This window comes from Bos indicus x Bos taurus, chromosome 27 (assembly GCF_003369695.1).
Source record: "Bos indicus x Bos taurus breed Angus x Brahman F1 hybrid chromosome 27, Bos_hybrid_MaternalHap_v2.0, whole genome shotgun sequence".
Lineage (NCBI taxonomy): Eukaryota > Metazoa > Chordata > Mammalia > Artiodactyla > Bovidae > Bos > Bos indicus x Bos taurus.
In genome coordinates, this window is record NC_040102.1 from 15,570,022 (window position 1) to 15,596,015 (window position 25,994).

The 25,994-nt window shown below is 43.6% G+C and overlaps 2 protein-coding genes across 8 annotated transcripts in view; one reads left to right on the forward strand and one right to left on the reverse strand.

Moving 5' to 3' along the window:
- The window catches only part of SNX25 (sorting nexin 25), a 91,801-nt gene extending 75,486 nt beyond the window's left edge, over positions 1 to 16,315 (forward strand). For 2 of the 4 annotated variants that reach the window (XM_027529997.1, XM_027529996.1), the window contains 9 exons: positions 888 to 1,001; positions 5,612 to 5,776; positions 7,479 to 7,596; positions 7,784 to 7,944; positions 8,204 to 8,342; positions 11,681 to 11,747; positions 14,448 to 14,641; positions 15,100 to 15,200; positions 15,727 to 16,315. In XM_027529997.1, the coding sequence (XP_027385798.1) occupies positions 888 to 1,001; positions 5,612 to 5,776; positions 7,479 to 7,596; positions 7,784 to 7,944; positions 8,204 to 8,342; positions 11,681 to 11,747; positions 14,448 to 14,641; positions 15,100 to 15,200; positions 15,727 to 15,807 (1,140 nt within the window). In that variant the 3' untranslated portion in view covers positions 15,808 to 16,315. Of the gene's footprint in view, positions 1 to 887; positions 1,002 to 5,611; positions 5,777 to 7,478; positions 7,597 to 7,783; positions 7,945 to 8,203; positions 8,343 to 11,680; positions 11,748 to 14,447; positions 14,642 to 15,099; positions 15,201 to 15,726 lie in introns of those variants that run through there. The other 2 variants (XR_003509051.1, XM_027529999.1) reach the window with 2 other exon arrangements.
- LRP2BP (LRP2 binding protein) overlaps positions 14,576 to 25,994 on the reverse strand; it is a 32,035-nt gene continuing 20,616 nt past the window's right edge. For 3 of the 4 annotated variants that reach the window (XR_003509053.1, XR_003509054.1, XR_003509052.1), the window contains 7 exons: positions 24,094 to 24,236; positions 23,908 to 24,013; positions 22,804 to 23,027; positions 21,238 to 21,412; positions 19,524 to 19,636; positions 16,884 to 16,913; positions 14,576 to 14,661 (listed from right to left, as the gene is read on the reverse strand). Coding sequence is in view for 1 of the 4 variants with exons in the window: in XM_027530002.1 (XP_027385803.1) it covers positions 19,571 to 19,636; positions 21,238 to 21,412; positions 22,804 to 23,027; positions 23,908 to 24,013; positions 24,094 to 24,236 (714 nt within the window). In the remaining 3 variants the exon portion in view is untranslated. Of the gene's footprint in view, positions 14,662 to 16,883; positions 16,914 to 18,538; positions 19,637 to 21,237; positions 21,413 to 22,803; positions 23,028 to 23,907; positions 24,014 to 24,093; positions 24,237 to 25,994 lie in introns of those variants that run through there. The other variant, XM_027530002.1, reaches the window with a different exon arrangement.

A 25,994-nucleotide genomic window follows, 5' to 3' on the forward strand; every position in this document is an offset into this window, starting at 1 on the left:
CCTCCCAGAGCTGTTGTGAGAATAAAAGGAGTAACCATGCACAGAGCATTTAGAAGGATGTGCTGCACGTGGCAAACATTATTTGTTTTTATTAGTAGTAATCACAGTCGTAGTGGGCTTTCCTGGTGGCTCAGTGGTAAAGAATCCACCTGCCAGTGTAGGCTTGGGTTCCATCCCTGGGTTGGGACGATTCCCTGGAGGAGGAAACGGCAGCCCACTCCACTATTCTTGCCTGGGAATCCTATGGACAGAGGAGCCTGGTGGGCTACAGTCTGTGGAGTCGTGAAGAGTTAGACACGACTGAGCAGCTAAACACATGCATAGCTGTTACTCACGCCAGACTTCTCGTACAGTGTCTGGCAGGACACAGGATTTAATCCACAAAGAAAAGCCTGTTGTTATTATTTATTGACATCCATTATTATTATTATTAATACATTTACATTCTGCACTTTGCCCTGAAAGGCAGTAATAAAGCTGGTTCTTCCCATGCTCTACTTTTGTCAACCGTGATAAGGTTTTGCAGATGTGTTGTAAACAAAACACATTCCAAGAGAAAAACTCTTGCCATGAGTCAGTTGTCCATACCTAGAACCCTGTGCTCTGTGCTGTTGTGCAGACCCATCTTCCCAGCCTGGCTCCAAGATTTCCAGCTTCCAGGCGCTTGTCAGTCTAGGGACGAGTCTTAGCTTTTCTTGTCACATGTCCTGTTCCTCCATATTCTTTGAGCCTGGTTAGAACAGGTAGGTTTTCAAGGTGTTCAGTCTCAGAGGAAATGAATACAAGAGGAAGTTACTTGGTTTGTTCTTATTAAACATCTAAAATAAATTTTTAAAGCTTTAAATGTAATTTTGAGATAACTAACATTTATTTCTTTTCCCTCACAGTGTTTCCCTTCTTTAAAAAAAGTCCAGTTGCCTTCTCTTAGCAAGCTGCCTTTCAAATCTGTAGATCAAAAGTTTATGGAAAAGTCAAAGAATCAATTAAATAAGTTTTTACAGGTAAGCCACTGAAAACTTTTTGGATGTGGAAGGAAACATTAGTTACTTGGGGTTAAACTGACTCCATTCTAAGGGTTTGCCTGTTCGCCTTCTATTCTCACATGTCATGCCAGATCCTCAAAATATCTTTGGTTTAGGGTTTGGGGTATTTGGGGTTTTTTTTCCTTCTTTGTTTTTATTATTTTTGTTTTTCTGTGTGTGTGTGTGTATGTGTGTGGTTTTTTTTTTTTTTTTTTTGGTAGTTAAACTATTGTTGTTGTTCAGTCGCTAAGTCCCGCCCAACTCTTTGTGACCCCATGGACTGCAGCACGCTAGGCTTCCCTGTCTTTCATCTCCCGGAGTTTACCCAAACTCATGTCCATCGAGTTGGTGATGCCATCCAACCCTCTCATCCTCTGTCGTCCCCTTCTCCTTTTGCCTTCAGTCTTTACCAGCATCAGGGTCTTTTCCAGTGAGTCAGCTCTTCACATCAGGTGGCTAAAGTATTGGAGCTTCAGCATCAGTCCTTCCAATAAATATTCAGGGTTGATTTCCTTTAGGATTTTCTGGTTTGATCTTGCAGTCCAAGGGACTCTCAGGTGTCTTCTCTAGCACAATTTGAAAGCAGCAATTCTTTGGTGGTGCTCTGCCTTCTTTACAGTCCAACTCTCATATCTGTACATGACTTCTGGAAAAACCATAGCTTTTGGCTCTATGGACCTTTGTTGGCAAATTGATACCTCTGCTTTTTAATACATTTAAGTTTGTTACAGCTTTTCTTCCAAGGAGCAAGTGTCCTTGCTTAATGTGTCCTTAAATTAAGCAAGTGGCCTTAATTTCATGGCTGCAGTCACCATCTGCAGTGATTTTGGAGCCCAGGAAAATAAAATCTGTCACTGTTTCCACTTTTTCCCCATCTGTTTGTCATGAAGTGATGGGACCAGATGTACAGATATAGAATATGCAGATACCATGTGTAAGGCTTTCTCCGGTTTTGTAGCTGGACACCTTGTAACTAGCATCCGGTCCCAGAGACAGGATGTCTCCTGTCCCGCCAGCATCACCACAGGGGACCAGAGTCCTGACTCTCAGCCATGTAGTTACAGCTGGTTTTGAACATGAATGAAGGGTTTTGAACATGAATGAAGGGTATGGACCCGCTTCTGTGTGACTCCTTTCACTCAGGGTGATGGTCCCGAACTTCTTCATTGCAGACCATCTTTGATTTCCTTTTCCTTGTTTTCTCTGTTGAATGGGCTTCTTGTGCGCACCCGCTGCAGTCCGTTCGTGCTCTTGCTGATGGGCGTTCAGAGAGTTTGCAGCCAGAGACTGTGCGGGGGAGCGAAGCTGAAGCTGCCACTGCTGGTCTTTGGTGAATGTCTGCTGGGGGGTCCCTGGAGGTTGGGGGTTTTCATTTATCCTCAGTGGTCAAAGCAGTTTGTACACTCTCATCAGCAGCATGCAGGGTTCTGGTCGCTCCACACTGGACCATTTTCTTTTGTGAAGTTAAAATTGTGTCTACTTTTCTGTCATGTCACCTGTCTTCTCCACATTGCTTTGCAGGAGTTGGGTGTGTGGTTTGCATGTAAGTCTCTTGTCGGAGCCTGTGCTGTGGGTTGCCTTTTCAGTCTCTTAATGAGTTCTTTTAATGAGCATAATTCTCAATTTTAGTCCAATCTGTCCTTTTTTTTTCCTTTTTGTGCTTAATGCTTTTTGAGCTCTTTGCCTACTGCATGGTCCTAAAGATAGTCTCCTGATTTCCTCTAAACACTTGTTTTCCTTCAGTCTATGTTTAGAGAATAAGACTGGACAAAACTATGCTGTCTCCAGTAGCAACCACTATTTATTTTTTCCTTAGCTGGGGCCTCTGTCTTCAGACTATAATTAAGTCACTCACACCATGGGCCGCCGAGTCCTAGTTCTCAGAGGCAGGGGGCATGAACCTTCACCTCATAAAACACTGTTTGCCAATGAAGAAGTAGCTAGAAGTCCTGGGACTTAATAGATGTTGCAGATTCTCAATAGAGGCTATATTATAATCACTTGAATCAGGTGTACAGATCATAGTTAAACTAGGTAAATTTTAGCTAGAGTTCCCTTACAGGTGTTAATCAGTTTCTGCTTTTCTCTCATATATTCATTTCTCTCTAAAGATAACATGTATGTGTTGTTATAAATATATAAATTTGTGTGTGTGTGTGTCCATCCGGAAATAAAATAGTTGCATCTTTGAAAAGCTTTCCAAGTTTAATTATGGCAGAAGTGGGATAGAGAATCATTTATGTTTAAGTGCTCTTACAGAAATATAACCAGGCTCTGGGCCCCTCCAGCTGACACTTGCATTTCCTTGCAGCCTCTGCTGTTGGGGAAGGGAGGGTCTCCAGGAAGGGAGGGTTGTTTGGTGCTGCCAGCCTTTCAGCCACCTTTCCAGCTGTGCTTCAGAGACCAGGGCACCCCTGAACTTCTGAGGATGTGGAGAGGGGCCAGGCTTGCCCCTCTTGGGTTGCTGGTGATGGAAATAGGTTCGTGGTCCCCGCCCTGGTGCCAAGAGGAGCATGTGCTCTGCGCTGCCACTAGGTGGCGCGGGTGAGGCGGAGGGCGGGAACCACCTGCCTGAACAGCGCAACAACTTCCCAAGGACGGCTTGTCTTTCCACCAGGAGGACTGTTAGTCAGGAAGTAACTGTTTTAATTTTTTTTCATTTCCTCAAAGACTTTATTTGAAAGTGCTCACTGTTTGATATATTTAGGTAGGTTACACAGCCGACTGAAGTTTCATAATATCATCCCACAAATGGGAAAAGCAAAATGCAAAAGGTTTAGTCTGAAAGGCAGATATTATTAGGTCCACAGGACCTTCTAGAAAAGACGATTTCCACTGAGTGTGTGTTTATGTGAATATTTACATATGGGTCCCTGTGGAGGCAAACTAATAACAGATATTTAGTAACCTAGCTGATTGTTCCTCACACGCAGACGCCTTACTCCAGCCGTCCCCCCAACTACGCTGCACCTGCTTCTGGGGGTGACCCTGCTGTCTGCTCTTCCCGGAATGCCCTGTACACTCGTCCCCTCCTATCCACAGCCTTCCTCCACTCTCCGCCACATGCAGTGACATGCTCTGAGCCCTCGGGGGTAAGGATTGGGACTGGGATTCTGTTCTCAGCATTAAAATGTGATAAAATCCCAATTATACCTTCCCCCATGGACATAGTCTTTGAGAACATGTCTAACTTTTCATACATAATTAATTTATTTTCCTTCATAATAGAATATAACTTAGTCCAAACACTTAACACGTCCTGAATCACTTCCATGTTTATGGTTGTTGTATTATTTGAGGCTTACCATTAGTTACCCGTTCCTATGACTTTATGAAGGAGTGTCAGAGTGTAGATTAGCCAGGAAATCAAGGTGGAAGGAGAATACCTCACTCCTGCTCATCCACGCTCACGTACCGCTGAGCATTTAAGGCTCTGTGAAAGGAATAAACACGCTCAGGGGCCGGGAAGGCAGTAGTGAGTCCAGCGGCCCATGCCCGCAGTCTCCTTCCCACGCCTGAGGCAGAACCTCCAGCCTCAGGCCAGTCTTCTGCAGGACACAGGGAGCTGACCACCGCTGGAATGTGGGGGGCTGGGGGCGGGGTGCCCCTGGGACCCCAATCCCCAGCATGGCAGTATTGGGCATACTCAGAGGGGCTTTTCCAGGGAGGGTCATAGGGTTTATCAGATGTCAACTTGCATCTGAACAAAGATAACGCAAACCTCATGGGACAGCTCCTCTCTTCTCCTCTCCCAGCAGAGAGGGTTCTGCCCTTAGAATTCGAGTTCCATCCCCCAGGGGGTCACCCCATCCGTGGGGCAGGATTTCTCATTGGTTCGTTTATCCCGCAATCCCGAGTCTGTGAGTACCAGACACTTGCACATCCTTAGGGTCACATCGTTGACTTTCTGTCTTGCCAGGAGCACCTGCTTTGCACAGAAACGAACCTGACAATGTCCTCCTTTCTTCTCTCCTAAGGCCAGACAAGCACATAGAGAACTTCAAGGAAATTTCCAGTTTAGGGGCCAATAAAAAGTTACATAATTATGTAAGCACGCACCACCTGGGGCGTGTGGCAGCCCAGGGACAGAAAGCTGCCGCCTGGCAGGCAGTTACCACCTTGTGGCAGCACAGAGCTCTTTGCTCAGCTGACGTGCAAAGTCCGCAGGTAGCCATGAAACTGGTTGAATGAGATCCTGGTGTGCTGTGCAAATACGTACCTTGTTCCAACACAGACGAGCGACAGTTAAGTTGACTTTGAAAGGTGGTGGCCCCTGAATCTGCAGGCGGTTTGTAAAGCGAGACTTTTCTGTTGCCCCAAGCCATGAGTTCTCTTGTGGGCCAGTATCTCCCACCAGCAGAATGATAAGGGAGCTCCAGTCAACCTCCCCAGAGTTGTTTGCCATTGAGATCAGTGAGAATCGGGCTAATGCATTTTCTTTCAGGGGGAAAGGATAATGGTTTTAGATTCAGAATTGTGAGGAAAGTACACTTCCTGAGATAGCCAGCTCTTCATCTTGATGTTGGGGGCTCCCAGTGCATAGACGTGTTCCTACCATGTAGGAAGAATTAATCCTCTTTCTCCCACAGAATCTGCTTTCGGATGAAAGACTGTGTCAGAGTGAAGCACTTTATGCCTTTTTGAGCCCTTCTCCTGACTACCTCAAGGTTATTGACGTGCAGGGGAAAAAAGCCAGTTTTTCATTAGCCTCGTTTTTGGAAAGACTCCCTCGCGACTTCTTCTCGCATCAGGAGGTGAGCTGTCTAAAGGTTGTATGTCTTTGAAACGTATTTAAGCGAACGTCTTCTTGCAGGCTGTGTGAAGCAGCAGGTGTTGGTGCAGGCCTGCTGCACGTGGGGACAAAGCAACCCCCTTGAGTTCCCACTGCGGTCGTGTTGGGGGACAGGACGGGTAAGCAGGTAGGTGGGTGGGATGCGGCCGCGGTTCTGCGGAAGCCCCTCTACGGGAGGCGGCCTGGCTGTTCCCCAGGATGGGGACCTTCACTTTGGAGGAGTTGGAGCTGATAATGAGATTCAGGACATAAGGATGTGTTAGGAAACAGTCAGCAGGTCTTGGACTGGGGGATGGCTCCGGGAAGGGGGCTGATGGAAGATGAGGCAGAGGGTAGAAGGAGGGGCAAGGCCCTGCCAGGCTGCGGGGTTCAAGCTTTATCCTCGGGATGGAAAGCTGTGGTGTGTTCCAAAGCCAGATGAACCTGGCAGTGATGTGAGTGGGTGAAGGAGTGAATAGAGGGAGACAGCAGACGTGGGTGATCTCACACCCGGGCTTCAGGCTTCCCTCCAGTGGGCTCCTTACTCGGGCTGCGACTCTCACCTGGCTCTCCAGGAAGTTATCCGAGCCCGTCTCTGAAATCTGGCATCTCTGTAGTTCAGTGAAGGACCCTTCCACCTCTTCATTGGAATTGGTTTAATGAGTTTGGACAGAAGGAAGTGACCGCGGAAGGAGCGTCTGCTGCATCGTGAGCTGGAGCGGAGCTCACAGGGGATGCCATGCCCACCTGCCTCCCCAGCATCTCCCTGCCTCTCTTCACGGCTGCATGTGCTGTGTCCGGTCCGACTTGGCCCCTCACCTCTGCCACCTCCCGTTTATCCCTGAACCTCTCACCATGTCCCCTGTGGCCCAGCCACTGCAGGAATCTGCCCTCTGAAATCTGCCCTCAGGCCGCAGGTCCTCCCTGCTCTCCGCAGCCTCTGGTGGTGGGGGGACTCCTCCTCTGAGACTTCCCGGCTGCTCCTCTGCCGTCCAACCCCGAAGCCCTGGTCCCACAGTGCCAGCTGCTCCCTCTGCAGACAGCAGAATGGACTTCCTCGGCTGTCATCTTCTGGCTGATGTCTGCACCCCTGCCTCCGCTCTGCACCCCACTACAGAAACAGCCGCGTGTTTCCTGGTCACCTCCGCACAGAGCCCAGGGCCTCTCAAAGTCCGGCACCGTGTCATACTCATTTGCACTGGCCTGGTGCCTGGCATATAATGAGTTTTCAACTGAAAGTTGCTGATATGAAGATCAGGAAATGAGACTAGCTGAAATACAGAATAACAGCTTGATTCAGAGCCTTAAAAAAAAATTACTTTAATGATACATGCCTGTAAAACACAGTGAATTTAAAATCACTTAAGCTGAAAAGCCTTTTAAAACCCCAAATGGTTAGACAACTATTTTGTCATCTGCGAATTCACTCCTCATTAATGCAGTGACAGAGGCTTTTCAGAATTGTTTTAGAGCTTGAATAAGGCTTTGGGATCAAGCTTTTCCTTGGGGTTAGATACACTTTGACCTTTTTGGAAAAGGCCTAGAGTTCTGCATGTAGGGAAGTAGAAGGACTGTGTGAGGTTGAACCATGAGGACATCATTCAGAACTGACACTGCAAGAGGGATGGCGCCTGCATCTGTCTTGGGTGAGTGACCTGCTTTCCGTGACTTTTCTGTCCCCCCAGGAGGAGGCAGAGGAGGACAGTGACCTATCAGATTATGGTGATGACGCAGATGGAAGGAAGGATGCCTTGGCTGAACCGTGTTTCATGTTGATTGGGGAGATTTTTGAACTTCGAGGAAGTAAGCCTCTTTGTTACGAGTCAATGGTGTTTTCAGGTTAAGTGGCTATACACACGTGGACACACGTATATTTAACATGCCTTTGTTCCTGAAGCAGACGTATTTATATCCATTCAGCAAATACTTTCACAGGCCAGCCAGACACCAAGGTCGGCTCTTAAGACAGGTTTCATCTCTGTGCTCCTAGAATGCAGGGTCCTGATTACCCTGCACCGTGTTCCTCTGAATACAGAAAGCCGGAATGCTTTGAATTTCTTTTCATGGGACTTAGCACAGCCTCATGGCTTTATCATCAAAAGGTATACAAAAATTGACTTTGCGCAGCAGAGGAAGAGCCACTTGTTAAAGGTGAGTATGTGGCCAGGGACGCAGGGAGGCCAAGTCTGCTTTCAGCCACCTCTCTGCCCCAGAGCAGTGGTCATCCACGGAGGCATGGGGGACTTTCGTCCCCGGTGGACACTGGGTGTGTCTGGAGACATTCCTGGCTTTCACAGCCTGTGGGGTGGCGCTTCAGGCATCTTCTGGGTGGAGGCCAGGGCTGCTGCATCTACACCCCCAGAGCCCTGGGCAGCCCCACAACACAGGGTTCTCCTGACCCGAGTAACAGCAGTACCACGTTGAGAAATCGTCCTCTGAAGGCCCCCGGGGGAGATGGACTTCAAAGAAACGAGCATCAAGAGGATCAGGAGACTGTTCTGCTCAGACCTGCGCGGGCGCCTCTGTCCCAGAGCAGCACTGGGTCAAAGGTCAGACTGCACTGCTCGGCTCTTGTCACTATTCCTGAGTGGGACCCTCTGCCCACACTCACCTTGCTCTGAGTCATGAGGCCAGCATACTCAGGCACACCTGGAGCCTGAGGTGTGCTAGCTAGAGGTGCTGCTGCTGCTAAGTCGCTTCAGTCATGTCCAACTCTGTGTGACCCCATAGACGGCAGCCCACCAGGCTCCCCCGTCCCTGGGATTCTCCAGGCAAGAACACTGGAGTGGGTTGCCATTTCCTTCTCCAATGCATGAAAGTGAAAAGTGAAAGTGCAGTCGCTCAGTCGTGTCTGACTCTTGGCGACCCCATGGACTGCAGCCCACCAGGCTCCTCCGTCCATGGGATTCTCCAGGCAAGAGTACGAGTGGGGTGCCACTGCCTTCTCCAAGCTAGAGGTGCTACAGGTACCTAAAGGCACACCTGAGTGCCTAGAAAAGGAAGCACATGGGAGGAGCCAGGTTTCACAAGGCATATCACGCTGCCAGCCAGTACGTGTTGCCCTGAGAGTGTCCGGGCCTCTGTCCCCTTGGATGAGCATTTCTTCCCTTGGGGCAAAGACAGTGCTGAGAGTTGGTCCTACACAGGAGGTAGGCTGTGTGTAGCTTCTTACTTATATACCCCTTAACATGCCATTTAAAGAATTCTGTGCAGATGAAGAAACTTCCAAGGGCTGTTATAAACTTGAGCACATCTTTGTCTTTTAATCTTCAGTGTCGGTTATAATGCCTCATCTGTGATCCATAGTAGGTGATCAATAAAATGCTTGGGTAGATGAATGAAGAGGCAAGAAAATTTATAGTGCTGGGATTGCTTTGGTCATTTAAGTTTTTCTTTCTCTAATGTGTGTGTTAGTCACTCAGTCGTGTCTGACCCTTTGCGACCCCATGGACTGTAGCCCACCAGGTTCCTCTGTCCATGGAATTCTCCAGGCAAGAATACTAGAGTGGGTTGTCGTGCCCTTCTCCAGGGGATCTTCCTGACCCCGGGATCAAACCTGGATCTCCTGTATGGCAGGCAGATTCTTGACTGACTGAGCCACTGGAGAAGCTCAGTGGTTTCTTTCTTCCTCTAAACCAAATCTAAAATAATCAGCAGACACTTCAGAAACTTATGTTTTAGCTATAACTCCATAGGGGAAACAAAGACATCTCAGAGGTAGAGTCTTCCTTCAGTGAATTTACAGTATAAGGGTTCCCAAAATGTAATTCACATTGAGCAACAGACACAATTAAATTCTAAACTCCAGGCAGAGGTTTATATATAAGGATGTTCATTTGAGCATAATTTTAATAATGAAAATTTGGAACTAAGTCAAACTTCCGAAACAGGTGGTAAATTAAGAACTATCCACATGAAGGAGTACTGTCTAAGTATGAAGGATCCTTTCCGATGAAAAAGCTATAGCTGGTCTATATTTTAGGCACTTTGAGATGTTTGCTAATGTTTGTATAGGCAGAACAAACCTGTCCTCCACCCACCGAGAGTCTGACTCTTCCTCAGTGAAATCTGGTCTGTTAAACCGTGACTCCTCCAGAGCTGGTAACAGTGAGAAAGCACCATCTTCGCCTTTGGTCAGTGTGTTCTCTCTGCCACAGGGAGACTGAGAGAGAGGTGGACGTGTCAGAGGCAGTCAGGCCAGGAGTCAGGCCCCAAGTCCTGTCTCCGCGGCGTGCACTTCCTCCTCGTGCCTGCTCAGAAGAATGTTTGGTTTTGCTAGTGACATTTCAGAGGGCAATAAATAGAACATCATTGATAATGAGATGTGATTTATTTGCCATCAGCTAAATCCTAGTGTTGCTGCAGCTGCCATGTGGCTTTGAAGGGATGAGTCCTTGGAAGGAATAATGGGTGTGTGTGTGCGTGTTGGGGGACTAGAGAAGGTTAGGAAAACACAGCAGAGTCAAGGGAATTGGTGGCGGGAGAGAATGTGTAGCAGAGCTATTTTTGGTTCCTGCTCTAGTTCAGTTTATGAAAAGGGACCAGAAATACAGCTGTTTTAAACATTTATGACCAGGCACTCGGCTGTCAGGCATCCTTCCTGGAGCCGCCCGTGTCCTAGACCCTCTCTGGGTGTGGCCACCTCTCTGCTGCCCTAGAAGGTGCACAGGTGATCCTCCCAACAGACACACGCCTCCTGGGTGCTCTGAATTCCATCAAACATGAAGGGCACTTCTGAGGCATGGTTCTGATTCCAAGACAGGACTCTTGCTTGAAGGATTGACATTACTGCACCTGGACACATTTTAAAAGTTAGAAATGACTTGAGAATGTTTTCAAGCCTAGTTCCAAGTCTGTGTTAACTGCTATTGATATTTGTACAGAGGTGTTTGTGAATTTACTCATTTTTTTCTTACTGGTGCAGGAGACCTGAACTCCTGGCTCTATCATAGCCAAGCCATGTGTCAGGAGTTAAACATTTCAGTTCACGGAGGTGAATATATAAAGGGAATATTTGGTTTTGATTATAATTTGCAGGTCAAAAATATCCTCACAGCATTTCCTTGCCTTCTTTTGGTTTATATTCATATTCTACACTTAAAGCAATGTGTCTCCTAATCTAATGCTAATAGTTAAGAGTTTAGGTCTGTAGGAAGCACCCTTCACAAAACTCTTTGACACAAAATATTGACGCAATTCTTTGAGCAAAAAAAAAAAAAAAAGTCTGTGTTAACACTGCCCTTTCCCAGGTGAGGCGCCAGAGGCTGGGAGGAGGGGATGGCGGCCGCCTGCTCCAGGCAGTGGCGCAGGAGTGCTGGGTCCATGGCTCACTCGGGATCCTGGGTCTTCCCAGTTCCCCTTTCTTCCCCCACAGGCATAAAATATATAAAGCCCCTGGTCTACACAGCAGTATTCAAAGGGAGCAGTTAGGTCCAGCAGTTCATAAATATTTCAGAATATTCATCAACATTTGACCACAGATGCTTCTCATTCACAGCACTGTTAGAACATTGGCTTCAAGAAGCCAGACAGAAATCTTCTGTCTGGGTTTGCACCGTCCGCTAGTGGAAAACAAGACGTCAGCAGCCCAAGGACTCATGAAGTTTTTAGTTCCACTCGCTAGCTCAGTTGTTGTTAGGCACTGAAAAGCTGAAAAAAAGAAAAACTGTAGGTTTCATCAGTTGCTAAGTAGAAAATGAAAGCTTATTAGAATACTCCTGGGTAGCGAAGTTTGCTAACCTGGACGCAAATTCTGGAACTCATCGCCCCTGACTTGGTGTCAGGATTCAGGTTGAATGACATGGTGAGATTTATGCTTTGTGCTGCTGTGAAGACGTCACAACTGTGATAGCCTGTGGTGATGCTTTCCCTCTGATTTATATTTCAGTGTTTAAATGGGTGAGAAGAACGTTGATTGCTCTCGTTCAGGTCACTTTTGGAAGAACCATCAACAAGTAAGTTGCACGAAATTAGTATTTGAATTCATGCCCTACCTTTTGCCTTAACAGTCAGATTACCTCCACAAATGAGGGTCTCTTAGTTTCTCTTTGTATTTCTGATATGATTCTAAGACTGGAGAGGGAAGCAAATTTCTGCAAGACTCTCTCCCCCAGAACACACGGTGCACCAGATCACAGAAGCTGGCGCATGCTCCCGCTGGCTGGCTGATGAGGGTTGGAAGACTGTTCTGTAAAGTTCTCTGTTGACCCTGATGGCTGGTTTTAGTACCATGGGTGCAGCATTTTTATGTCACATGATGGGGTTCAGTTTAAAGGCTTAGACTCTTGAGCCAAAGGAAAGTAGGATAAGCAGCACATGGCCAGTATTTATTTGAAGGGTCTGCAAACCATACTTTTTTTTTTCGGGTTGAGGTGGCATTAAAATAGTATATTCTCTTGTTAGATGAAACCTGAGTATCCATGAGGGGTGTGTATATCCTGTTACACTGCTATGTAAGCCATATGTGTATTCTAAACTGTAGCACATTATCCATATACATAAAGGTTACATATACTCAGCACTCTTCAACTGTCAGCAACATGACTTTCCCACACAAGAAAAACTGAGACTCAAATGCTAAAATTGAGGGGGAAATCAATTTAACAGCAAAATACATTTAAGATGATTATCAGATATTTTTCAAAGTGAAAGATTTAGTTGTCAAATGTATGTACAAGGCTAAAGTGATAGTTTTATTACACAAATATTATAAATGTTGTGGGAAACATAATAAAGAACACTTTATATTTTTATTCATTTGCAAATAGAATATTGACTTTGTGGTGATAAACCAGAATTTACTTCTGTTTAAGATTTTTTGTCATGGTGTTAGTTACTTGTTTGGTTGACTCAGTATCGTGGGCTTTTGTTTTAAACAGAAAAATGCCCTGTTTAACTTACAGTTTCAGTCTGATGAAGGCCTTGGATAAAGTTTTCAGAATGGCCCCATTTTTCTCAGAACTCCAGACTTGCACATTTCTAGTTTCAGAAAGTCACGTGTACATTCCTTGCTTCGATTTATGATGTTGGCTCTTAATGCTAAGATGAGCAGCCGTGGGTTGACAGCAGTGAACACATTAGGCAGTGGTTTTCCTGGCCGGGGGAGGGGCACCGGGTAGGCATCTCCAGGCTGCTGGCTCAGGGGGCTTGTCCTCAGGTAGAGAAGTGGCGGAGCACCCCGCCCTCTGCTCTTCTGCCTCAGGCAGACAATGCCACACCATGAAGTTTGGCAGCAGCTCCATGTGCCTCCTGCCTGGTACTGTCATTTCACGTTCCAGAATGGCTTCAGAAGCTTCCTACGGTTTTGGCTAATACAAAGTCAGACTTGAATTGATAGAAATATCAAAATATGTAGGAGATGGCCTTTGGGAAAAGCCACTCACCTAATTCTAAGTTGCGAATTGAAATTTTCATTCTTCATTTCTTCATGCAGTGCTCACTCAATGGGTAACCTAAAGACTCCAGGCAAGACAAACTGTTTTGTGATGTAGATTTTATTAGGCAGGTCAGCAGGTTCTCTCCTAAAGCAGAAGTCCCACTGAATTAATAAAATTATTTGATTTAGTCTAAGCAGTACTGGGAAGTGTCTTAGGAGACATGCAGTTACAGGATTACCACGGTTCTGACTCATAGTGGACTCTGGACTTCACTGGTGACTGGGTTACTCTCTGCACAGTGCTGGGCTTGAAACATCTATTTCAGATACTGTTCCTGAAAACCAGACATCGTCCCTTTAAAAATCTGGTTGGGATGTCAGATTCTTAAAGGGCTGTTTGATTGATTATTTGTAAATTCAGTTTGAAGTCTCAGGCCTTCCTGGTGCTAAGAGTGGAAGGTGATTCTGCTCCCCTTTCCTGCAGAGACCTCCCGCCACCCTCAGGACTGCTCTTCCCGTGAGCTCTGCTGGTCTCTTGACAGCAGCAATCCTGTGGGTGGTTGGAACTGGACTGCTAAAGTCGGCGTTATGCAAGACCTGAGTGACCGGGGATAAAAGCCACTTATAACTCTGCGGGTCAGGGTCTGTCGGTCTTTATTCCTGTGGGAGGTTGGAGTGGCTGGGCGGCAGTGTATCCTCTCAGAGTGCTCCCTTTTGTGGGGAAAGGGGTATCTTCTCCCCTCTTTGCCTCGTGAGCCTGTGAGATGCTTCCCGGGTTGGAGAACTCCGCCCAGCACCCCCTGCCACAGCAGCCCCAAGGGATGACCAGTGAAAAAGCTTGCTTCTCCCCCGGACTGCCAGAGCTCAGGAAGGTCTTCAGGCCATTTTTCGCTGTCTTTACATGGATGGATGTTTTCAGTTTGCAACACTTTATGGAGAAATTAGTATGTTAAGTACCGTGCACAGTTAGAGTAGTTGCCAACTTCAAATGAATCCATCTCCTCTCAGTTATTGCCTTTCAAAATTGAAAGACACCGTGTGGCAAACATTTAGAGAAGTCAGTAACAGTGGAAATGTGAGCTGCAGGAATGAATGGCCATCAGTGTTACCAAAATGAAAAATAACTTTCAGAGTCAGTGTTTAAAAATCCAATTCCTAGTTTATTCATCAAACGCCTAGATCACACTGTATCTTAACCTACCCACTGATAAATGCCTTTTGAGAAACAGAGAATACAATTTTTAAAAACCTCATCTGAGACGTATTTTTCTCTTAAAAGACAAATTCGGGACACAGTGAACTGGATTTTCAGTGAGCAAATGTTGGTTTACTACATCAACCTTTTCCGGGATGCTTTTTGGCCCAATGGGAAGCTGGCACCGCCAAACACAATCCCACGCCAAGAACAAAGCCGCGCGCGCAGCCAGGAAACAAAGCAGAGAGCCCAGCAGAAGCTGCTCGAGAACATTCCAGGTGAGGCCTGGGTTCTGCTCCTGAAAGTCAGACAGAAAGGGAGTGTTGTCAGCCCCACTAAGGCATCTGCCACTTAGGAAACATTATTTACAGTGAAAAAAAGTGATCATACCTTTTTCTTTCAAATCATGTCTTGTCCCTTGCTAAGAAATTATACTGAAGAGTCCCCAAAAGAACAGTACTGATTATAATTTCACTAGAACAATGTTTTAGATAACAGAATTTTATACTTTAAAACCCCCCGTTTTGAGAGCTATGGTTTTAATTGGGGTATTAAAATTATAGTCTGTATAAATGCCTGTCAAAAAACTATTTTTTCCTGAAACACTGGCAAGAACCCACCCCTCACGTTCCTCAGCGCCTTTATGTGCTGGGTGCGCAGGGCAGGGCCTCACTGGAGGTCTGTGCACGGTGCACTTTTATCAGTAGCAGCTTGGAATATAAACTTAATTTTTCAGATATGCTTCAGAGCCTTGTTGGACAGCAAAATGCCCGTTATGGTATAATAAAAATATTCAATGCACTTCAAGAAAAGAGAGCCAATAAGCACCTGCTATACGTGAGTAAAGCCTCCCAGAGGATTCACTGTTTCTTCAGTTGTACATTTCTGTTCACATATGGGGGTAGATTTTAATTCTTTATACTCGTAATCATTTTTATTACTTATAACTGAACCCATTTTCTCTGCTTTATTTTTGTCTGTTCAATTTGCTTTAAAAAAAAAAAAAAAAAAAACCACTCCCAGTGGATGCCACCTCCTCTTCCCAGCCTGCTGTTGTTTCTCTCTTGTGCTGTAACATCTCTGCCTGACTGCTTTGCTTTGTTATTTCAACAAAGCAAACTGTTTCCTAGCTGTCTGTCTTATAATAGTGAGCAATATTAAATACCCCTGATGGTCTGATGATGGTTAATGGACCATGAAATAAATCAATCTGAATGGAGTTTATAGAATACGGATTCCTTTGGAGAGCAACTTGTTCACTGAGGAGCATCTCAGGCTTAAAATTAAATTTTAGTCTTAGATGTAGATATCTGAATAAATCTTCAGAGAAAAAGACTTTTTCTTTCTTTCTTTGTTGGTTCAGGTGCTGATGGAACTGCTGCTAACTGAATTGTGTCCTGAGCTGAGAACTCATTTAGATCAACTTAAAGCTTGTCAGGTTTGAGACTGCACAAATAAACCACCAGAGAAATGTCTGTACTAATAGACATGAAACATTTTCCTCTTTTCCACAGAGGGCTTGACTGAGACCCACACTGAACTTCTAGTTACCTCCCTCTAGTTTTATGTGAATGAAGCAGAATTGGGGAGGAAACTTGATGCTGTATATTAGGCAACAGAAAAAAAAAAACAAACACTTGTTAATTATTTTTATTTTAATATAAATCCTTTAAAGGACAACATACTGTTTGAAATATAAATGTTGATATGTGATAAGAACCTAGGAAATATTTTAAATATTTATGAAGTTTTGTTTTAAATGAAGAACTCTGAACACTGTACAGTTAATCTCCTCGCTGAGGACTCTGAACATTCCTCTGTTTGTGTGTACTGAATATTGTTGTGCAATGCTTTGTGTGAAGTTATTGTGAAAATTTTCCTGTCTTTATTTTTACCAAAGATTTCCCATAGTTTGAAGCATTTGAAGCAATAAATTATAAAAATGAATCAGAGCTCTGATGTTTAAGATGCTTGTATCCTTCTCTCAAAAAATAATTTGAAACACTGAAGGCAGTTCAGATATATATCAAGTGCCTTGTTTGCAGAAAATGTTGTGCATGTGAGTTCTTCTGTAAGGAGGTATAAAGGTTGTGCCATTCTCCCAGAATGAATGTGAAAAATATGATTTTTAGTTGAGTGAGAAGAGCCAATGCTGTATTCGGCATGTGGGATGGGAGCTAAATTTTGAAAGACAGGCAGGAATGAGATGGGGAAACAAAGAGGAGGGAAGTTACTTCGTGCTGCTCACGACTTGACTGTGTCATCAAGTCTTGGGGACTAGGACGGGCATCAGGTGTACGGACGTTGCTTTGTTTTCAGTAGTAGGGCATGGACAAGGGACTTAATTTTCCTGGGTTTTACCATTTATTATGCAGTGATAAGGAAACACTTCCCCTTTCTACCCTCCAGGAATACTGAAAGAAACTAATTAAGCAGAAATTCAGTTTGAAATCCATGAAAGAAAAATACTATGTAAATGTATATTAAAATGGTATTGATTATATCATTGTTAGAGCATACCTGCCAAGTTCTTGATATAAAACATAAGTTCTGAAAGAGAAATGATTGAAAATTAGTAAAGCAAATTTTATCTCTGAGATTCTGTTAGCTACAGCTCTTTGATGCTTTTCTCAAACCAAGATATTGTACTTCGGAATGATCATTCACAGCGACATAGAAAAGACATTCAGAGAAGAGAAGCAGAGTGAGGTCAGAAAGCCCAGGAACTTCACAGCAATTACTCGAAGTGCCCATCTTCTGTAATTAAACCAGAGCTGTTATGACTTCTCAATCTTAAGTCTTACCTCTTCGTAAGTTATCACCTATAAGGACTTAACTGACGTTTTGATTTTTCTTTTTTTGTAAACAGTTAACGATCTTGAAGCTTCACCTCCCTTAAAGACTGACTCCAGTCACAGGTCAAGGTATGCATCATGGCTGGTGGCAGAGGTAGTAATAGTTTTCAGGGGCTCACTTGTGCTAGACGTGCCAGCCTTATGGTAACTACAGTAAACTGAGATTTTAACTTCTGTGTTGGATTCACTTAGGACACGCAAGCATAGCATATCACAAAATATGACATGTCACATTCCTACCCTTAGGATTTCTCAGACCTGTGTTCTAATGGCCGTTAAAGTGGTCTTCACTTTGGAGACTGAAGAGTGACCTATTAAAAGTGCGATTAAAGTCCCCATACACAGCTTTATTGCATTTCTATTTTAAGATTCTTAAAGGCTCAAGGAAATGGACTGAGTGTGGAGAAGAAAATACCAGTTGGGAATATGGATCTTCAAATAACTGAAGGAATGTTCTATGGATGCTATTAAGAAAACAAGAGCAAAGCAAGTGGGTTTGTATTGTAGAATGCTTTAAGTTAGGTTTTTATGAAATCTTGTAGTGGGCTAGAGAAATGGAAAAGTTGTTCCTGGGGAAGAACAGAGTCTTCAGTAGAGATCCAAAAAGCAAAGGACTGGTTTTCAGGGATGGTTTAAGTTTCTACTCAAAGAGATTTAAGGAGAAGTATATGGCCTTAAGTTTGTTGAATTTTCTTCCCTTTAGTTATCTAAGTTATCTAAGACAAAATGAAGTTCAAGTAATACAGACAAACCAGAACATGAAACAAAACCAGGTAGTTTTGTGCCATTTAATACTTCGTTAGTGACCAGCGCCTACATATTAATTGTATTTTACCAGTGCTATGATCAGAGAAGGCAATGGCACCCCACTCCAGTACTCTTGCCTGGAAAATCCATGGACGGAGAAGCCTGGTGGGCTATAGTCCATGGGGTTGCTAAGAGTCGGACATGACTGAGTGACTTCACTTTCACTTTTCTCTTTCATGCATTGGAGAAGGAAATGGCAACCCACTCCAGTGTTCTTGCCTGGAGAATCCCAGGGATGGTGGAGCCTGGTGGGCTGCTGTCTATGGGGTCACACAGAGTCAGACACGACTGAAGCGACTTAGCAGCAGCAGTGCTAAGATGCAGATAAGGTGATGGCACCCCACTCCAGTACTCTTGCCTGGAAAATCCCATGGATGGAGGAGCCTGGTGGGCTGTAGTCCATGAGGTCGCTAAGAGTCGGACATGACTGAGTGACTTCACTTTCACTTTTCACTTTCATGCATTGGAGAAGGAAATGGCAACCCACTCCAGTGTTCTTGCCTGGAGAATCCCAGGGACGGGGGAGCCTGATGGGCTGCCGTCTATGGGGTCACACAGAGTCGGACACGACTGAAGTGACTTAGCAGTGCTGAGTTCTTATAAATCACTTTAGAAAGGATGGGTGTGATTTATAAAATAAAGCCAAAACATTTACAAAGAAGGTGTCATTTGGGTATCTTAAACAATACTTTCAATATTTATTTTACAGATGTGTATTTTCTTTAAAATCTTTTGGGTATCGATTCTATTTTTTCTGTCGGCTTTTGCCTTTGTAGATGTAATGGATAAGGAAAGTCTCTTGCTGATTTAACAATTTCTAGGTCTTATACTGGTAGATGATTTGAGATTTTATCTTTGAAATACACTGAGGGTTTTAAAATATAGACAAGGATTTGAAGTTCAAAGAGACATCTTGTTTCAATATAGTAGTTTTACTCACTAAGATGTTTAAGGGAAGATATAGAGAGGCAAAATTGTAAGCAGTTTCTTAAACCCACTTATTTTCAAATTTAGATTTCAAATTTTTCCTTTCAATTTGGAATTTTTAAAGTTTTAGATGACTGAATAAAATTATTAAAAATTCACAAAACTAAAGATTAAAGAAATTTAAAGAATTAAACTTTGTCATTTTTTTGGCAAGTTTGTAGCACTTATACTATTAAAGCTAAGACTGCATCAAGTATTTCAGGACACTATTTAAGAATGGAAAAAAACACTGGCTTTATAGAATAGTTTTCAATATCTGACACAATCTGGGCCACACTCTAGACTAAGACTTGGATCTCTGAGGACTCTTCCTGCAATTTGATCTTGTTAGCTAGGTTTCAAGTTGTATTATACAAATTCAAGAATGAAGGTATCATGCCATCATGATACCATTAAAATACCCAGGTTGCCATGCCACCATTAAAATACCATGCCACCATTAAAATACCCAGGTTAATCTAATGTGCGAGGCAGAAAACATAGCTGTTATAAAAATTATAAAAATACATACATTCTAAGCTGTTAGAATCGATGATCTTTGTTGAAGTGCATTGTGATCTAAATTCTTTGATGAATAAGTAAAGTGTGAAGTTCATCTGCCAATGCAGGATTCAGACGACAAGCCTTCAAATTCAAAGAAAGTTATTTAGACATATTTTGGACTGTTAAACCTTTTGTTTTTAAGAAGAGTACAGTGATTTAAGGGAATTTTGTAATTAAGATACATTTCTACTCTAATTGCTTAATTAGGGGAATTCAAGTTAACCTACGTAAAATAGATCATACTAAAATTAACCATGCTATTACCATTTGGGGGAGAGAGAAGTTTCAGTGCCCTCCTTGCAGTCTGCTGAAGACCACCACTGAAGCCCAAGTCCTTTTTCTTGGAGTAAAATACTTAGAATTTCCCTTATTGTGCCTCATCTGACGTGATTCCAGACCCTTCACGGGTATACTTTTAAAATGCAGAAAAGTTAGAGGAAGTATCTCCCATAAAATCCAGTGACCAAAACTGAGTGATGGGTCTGTATTATGTCCCAACCTAAGGAAAACAGTTTTACAGTTGTACCTGTTTATTACGCTGTTTTGTTTAGGATGAACATGTATCACATTTCTGGATATTTTTCACCCAGAGTTCTCTTTGCTTATGTCTACTTGGAAAGGATACCTAGTACAGAATCTAAAACTGACTTGGTTTGGAAACTGGTAAAATAAAAGAATGTTTAGATTTTAAAAAAGACAGCTGCTACTCATACTGATAAGATGGTGTAATGGTAGATACCTCAAAGGTTAATTGTATTTTTGTACCATATTCTGATATTTGTGTTGATATGGGTTTAATACTGTGGACATTTAATTTCCAACAAAATAATTTAGGGTTCCAAACTTGGCAACACATTGCAACCTCCTGGGGAACTTAAATCTGCCCGTGTCCATTCTAGGACATGAAATTGTTCTGAAATAAGGCCTAGGTTTTGGAATTCTTAAGAGATCCCCATGTGATTTTAACATGCAAATAATTTTGAGAACCACTGCTATAACATAATCAGATTTTTAGGCAGGGGACTTAGAAAATTCTTCTTTGCTCTATTCCCCTGCTCCAACTGAACAATTTGTGTATTATGTAAATTTTTATGATCTAATTCCAATTTGGACTTATGGATGTCAGGTGTGCAATTTTTTGCTTTCTTTTTATTAAAAAAATGAATTTGCAGTTACTATTCATAATGACTGCCTTTCTCACTTCCTCTGCAGTTTTTAACAGTTGCGTTTAGATGTGAAATCTATTTTGTAGAAATAAACTGATCACATGGATTAAAACATGAAAAGGCTTATTTTAACTGGCTGTAGTAGATGTCATGCATAAAGAAACCTTAATGAAATGTACTCTAATGTATACAGAAGGAAACAGAGATTCACACTTTTTCTGGGTGAACTAAGGCATACTTGTTCAGGCTTTAAGGTCTTAGTGCTGAGCCTTAGGCTGCAGATAGTGAAATAGAATAATTTGCATCAAAAATAGAAATTTTACCATCTGAGCTTAATTATGTTAAAAAGAATGAGAAAACTGTCTGCAAACAAGCTGCATGTCTAACAACTTCTGGGTAGACAGAGATTATCTGCATAGTAAGTAAGAAAAAAACACTAATTTATAAAATGTTCAAGTCTCAACTAAAAACCTAGAAATTCTAATGGAGTCCATTTATGTTTGCGATAGGGCTTACTTTAGAATAATAGCGCTTGGCTGTCGCCTCATCCTTTGTGACCCCCAAGCCGAGCTGCAGACACCGCGCGTGGTAGAAAGAGGCCATGGCCATGCCTCTGCTGATGAATTCCGGGAGACAGTCCGTGACCTGGGCTATCATGGGGATGTCGTGAACCTCATCATAGTCGGCGATCCTGCAACACCCAGTCGTCAGATTTAAAAACACTATCACTTAAACGGTTTACATTTTTATAAACACATCCAGAAATTCTCCTTGTGCCCCAAGTGGTTTCCCTAGCATTTCTACAAGTTTTAGAACTGAATTGTTTGCTGTGTGGGGAAGGGTAAATACAGTCAACTAACACAAGTGGAAGAGGAACTAACCACAGTGGTTACTTGACAGCCCCTCTAGGATTATGCTTGTCAAGCTTAATAACCACTAGAAAACATTAAGTTTAAAATATTACTACAAAAACTCTTACCACTTTGCAGATTTAAACAATGGAGAGAAAAGCAGTCTTCTATCTCTCTGGGTATTTAAACATCAACCTTGAAGAATTTGGACTTCAGTCACAGAGGACCAGAAAACACATTGAGAAACTTGCACATCTATGTTAGTGGGCAATAAAAAGTCATTCTTTATAACCCAGATACAGAGATGGACAATTATATGGAAGAGTCCATTCCATGTCAGCTGTGATACTGTAGGAAACAGGAACATGGACAATAATGGAAAGTTCCAAAGATTTTTAAAGGACTATTTGAAGTCTTAGTTTTACTCAGATGGGCACTTGGGAGATTTGGGACACTGGAGACCACACTGTCAAGTGGCCTGCTGCCTGGAGCCCATGATGCTGGGGAGGTGAGGGAAAAAGGCGTTCCTTCATCCTCCAGTGTAGATGTCCACTTCACACTGGGTGCCTGTGGGCTCTATGGGAGGGCGTGTAGGGAGGGCGATGTCAGCATGGCCTTACGCCATTCTAGAGGACACCACGGTCTCTTTCTCCTGGCATGTTGCATTTGTGCACTGTGGATAAAGGTGGCAAAATACACGGCCTCAGAACAAATTTCCATATCCTTTATGTTAGTGTTGAGTCTTTTAACCTTTCTCATTTTGCTGTCCTCATCAAGCTACAGTGTAACTGTGCAGTTACAGAACCTGTGCCTGAGGGTGTAGGAAGAAAAAATATTTCTCATGTGCCAAGCTATGTTACATGCTTTATATTCACTATTATTTTTAATCAAGAAGAAAATACTTCTGCAAGATTGCAAAAGAACAGTCGGTGCCCTGAGAAGTAAAATTTGCTTAAGATCACTTAGCTGGCATATAAAGCAAAGAGCATTGAAATCATGCAGATTGATGGCACAGATGTTTCATCAATCACTATCTGATACAGTAGCCCTGGGCTGTGTGTGTCTGTTTAAATTAAAATCCATTGAAAGTTACAAGTTCAGTCCTCAGTTGCACTGGCCACTTTGCAAGTGCCAACAGCCATCATTTCCAATACTCCAGTGAGTTCTACTAAACAGACCAGGCACAGAACATCTAGTAAGTTTTTGTAAATACTTTTATCCAGTTACTCACCTTTTGGAAAATGCAACACACTTTGTAAAGAACTTCATCTTATAGTAATATTCCACGAGATTCCCTTGAGCATAGACATTGCCACGCTCCGCTGCTTCCCTCAGGCAGTGCAGGGCAGCCTCAGTGTCTTGGCGGACACCTTGTCCGTAGAAGTACATGAGCCCCAGGGCACCCTGGGACTCCAGGTTTCCATTGCCACAAGCTTCTGAATGCCAATAAAATGCCTAAGAAAAAGCACAATTCCATAGTATTCACCAGGTAGAATTTAATTCATCTCTAGGACACAGCTCCCGCCTCTTGAACACAGGTCAGGCTGGCACCAGTTTCACAGGCCTCAGAGAGGGTGCTGAGGGAGGCTCCCCTGTTGTCTCCCCACAGTGCAGGCCAGGTCATTGGCTTGAGCTCAGCTATTCAGGTTTTGGGATTTTCAAGTTTTCCAGAGGAAGCACAGAGAAAGTGGGAAACAGGAACCAAGTGTCTGAAAGGCTTTGTGAAGCGGCACAGCAAGGAGACCAGCTGATGATGTTAGATGGCGGCCATCTCTCAGGCCCACTTGGAGCTCTGATAGGATCAAAGACAACCAAGGATACAAACCTGCATGAAGTCCGAGCACATCCGCCCTGTGAGTCTGAGTTCACAGGGATTTCCAGGTAGCTGTTCAGCTGTCTGCCAAGGATCTAGGGGGGCGGGGTGCAGGGAGCGGGTGCTGGTGGTTACGTGCCTCCTACAAGCTTGCCTTGAACGCCTCATTTCCTCCTCCCTATAAGATTCCTTGGAAACAGCTTCCATCGCTGATGATTAAAAGACGGTACTAACTCACCCTCCTCTTTTACCTTTATGGTAGAGTATTTTGTAGGTGTGTTTTCCACAGCACACAAAGTGCTCACATCTGTGGTCTCCTTTGGTAGGAGGCAGCATTCATAGTTGAGGAAAGGGCGAGATGAGCTTGGAGATCCTAATATGTAAGTTTTCTTTACATTTTAAAGAATTATGAGCTATACAGGACTACATACTTACTCCTCACCATCCTCCATTCACAGAAGGAATAGTGAACCAAATATTAATCTACACATGATGCTAGTTTATCAAATGGACCACTGTTACCTTCTCAAGCTCTTTGGGCTCCTTTGTTGAGTAATACAATCCTAGGATACTCTGAGCCTTCACACTAGCTTTTGGGTTCCCATTGTCTGCAGCAAAAAGCCACAGTCTAGAAGAGAAGGAGAAGGCGAGTTATTCTTTGTTTAGGACATTTGATGAAAACAAAATCTTGTTCTTAGGCCAGATTACCTTTCAGCTTCCTTGTCTGATCGTTTAACACCTTTTCCTTCGTAATAAGCTCTTCCAAGGTTGTAAGCTGCTGCAAATTTTAAGTGTCTTGCTTTGGGGCATGGAGAATCAACAATTTTCTTCATATATTCCACTCCTTTTTCCTTCCACAAAAGAAAAAAACAAGACAGAAAGTCCCAGTTCAGTTTTACCCAAATCCCAGTTTAGTTTTACCCAAACTAAGTTTTCTGATAATGCCACGAAGCGTTCACGCTCTGACATGATGTAGTCTCAAGTCTGTACCTAACAGTATGGTTGTCCTGGAGTCTGCAGGGCTAAAGATAAATAAAAGTCCATCTCCCAAGTCAGCGTTCCTAGGAGCTCTGGGATGTAAGGCATTTCTCCCATATTACAGCTTCCACAATTGCATCACCTCTCAGTATGAGTGCCTTTGTCTCTTCTCATGGTCCTTATTTTGAATCAGCACAGTTCTTAGAACTTGTCAAAGTGTAAGAATAACCAGACACTCAAAATTTTAACCCTTACAGGATGCCTGTGAGCCCTAAACCCTAAACTTCTTTCTTTAAGCACACTTTCCCTAGCTGTGCTCAGTGATAAATTTATATCTTACTACACTCATCTTCATATGATGTCTGTGTAGTCATAAAACACAGAAGACATCCTAACTGCTAATAAAAGGTTTGCCCTGCCTCCGAAAACCCAGACACGAACTGTTTACCAAACCAGGTTCCTCCTGCCCAATGCCCAGCAAGCCAAAACACTGAGACACCAAGGTTTGCAGCAAAGAGGGTTTACAAGGCAGCCAAGTAGATGGGAGAACAAATCTCAAATTCTACCCCCTGCAAGGCAAGGGGTCTGGGGTATTTATAGGATGAAGAAAGCAGCCATTGGAAGCATGTGGAGCGGGGGGAAAGTGACTGGGAAAAGGTGTGGGAGTCTTCTGTTCTGTGCAGGTGTACCTAAGCCAGAGGGCTCTGCATGTTCAAAAAGTCACCAAGCAATGGACACTTGTGCATGCCCAGATGAAGGGCCAATGGTTCCACCCCGTCTGAACCAGCTCAGCTCAAAGTAGACATGCCTGACTCCAGGTTCCTAAAAGGAGCTTGGGCAAGCATCTTGTTTAGGCTACATGCTGCCTGGGAGACATACCAGTCTTAAAAGCACCTGGATTAGTGAAGGCAATCAAAATGGATTTGAACGTGGGTTTCTGTCCCCACCTTACCTTTTGACCATTTCTCACTCTTGAGGAATAGGGGCAAGGACAGCTCTGGCTAATTCCTGCTGATAAGGCCTAACATGGGCTTGAATCAATCTCTTAAGCACTTATTTGAGAATATGTTCCTGGTTTCAAGTGAGCATCTTTTTTAATGTGGATGATTTTTAAAGTCTTTATTGAATTTGTTATGACACTGCTTCCATTTTATGCTTTGGTTTTTTGGCTGGGAGGCATGTGGGGTCTTGGCTCCCCAACCAGGAATCAGACCCGCACCCCCAACACTGGGAGGAGAAATCTCAACTGGATCACCAGGCAAGTCCCTCAAGTTAACATTGTGATCCCAAACAAATACCGCTTAGGCACCAGCTGTCAGGGTATTCACAGGCCCAACACTGGTAATAAAAATTGTAGATAAATATGTACCAGGTTGGGAGCGGGGACAACTATGTACCCTCTGAGGGCACACAGAATACCAGACATATTAAAACTTAAGACTCTCATCCTTGGGGATTTTACTTTACTGTGAGCCAGGGATCTCTGTCTTATAATACTTTTTACCTATTTGAGTGTCTTGATCATTATCAGTTGACGGAAACACTCAGATAATATGCAAGGGACACAGGCTGGGAAAGTTAAGTGTGGTTTCTGAAATATCTTCGCCAAACAGAACCTTAGCAAGGGGAGA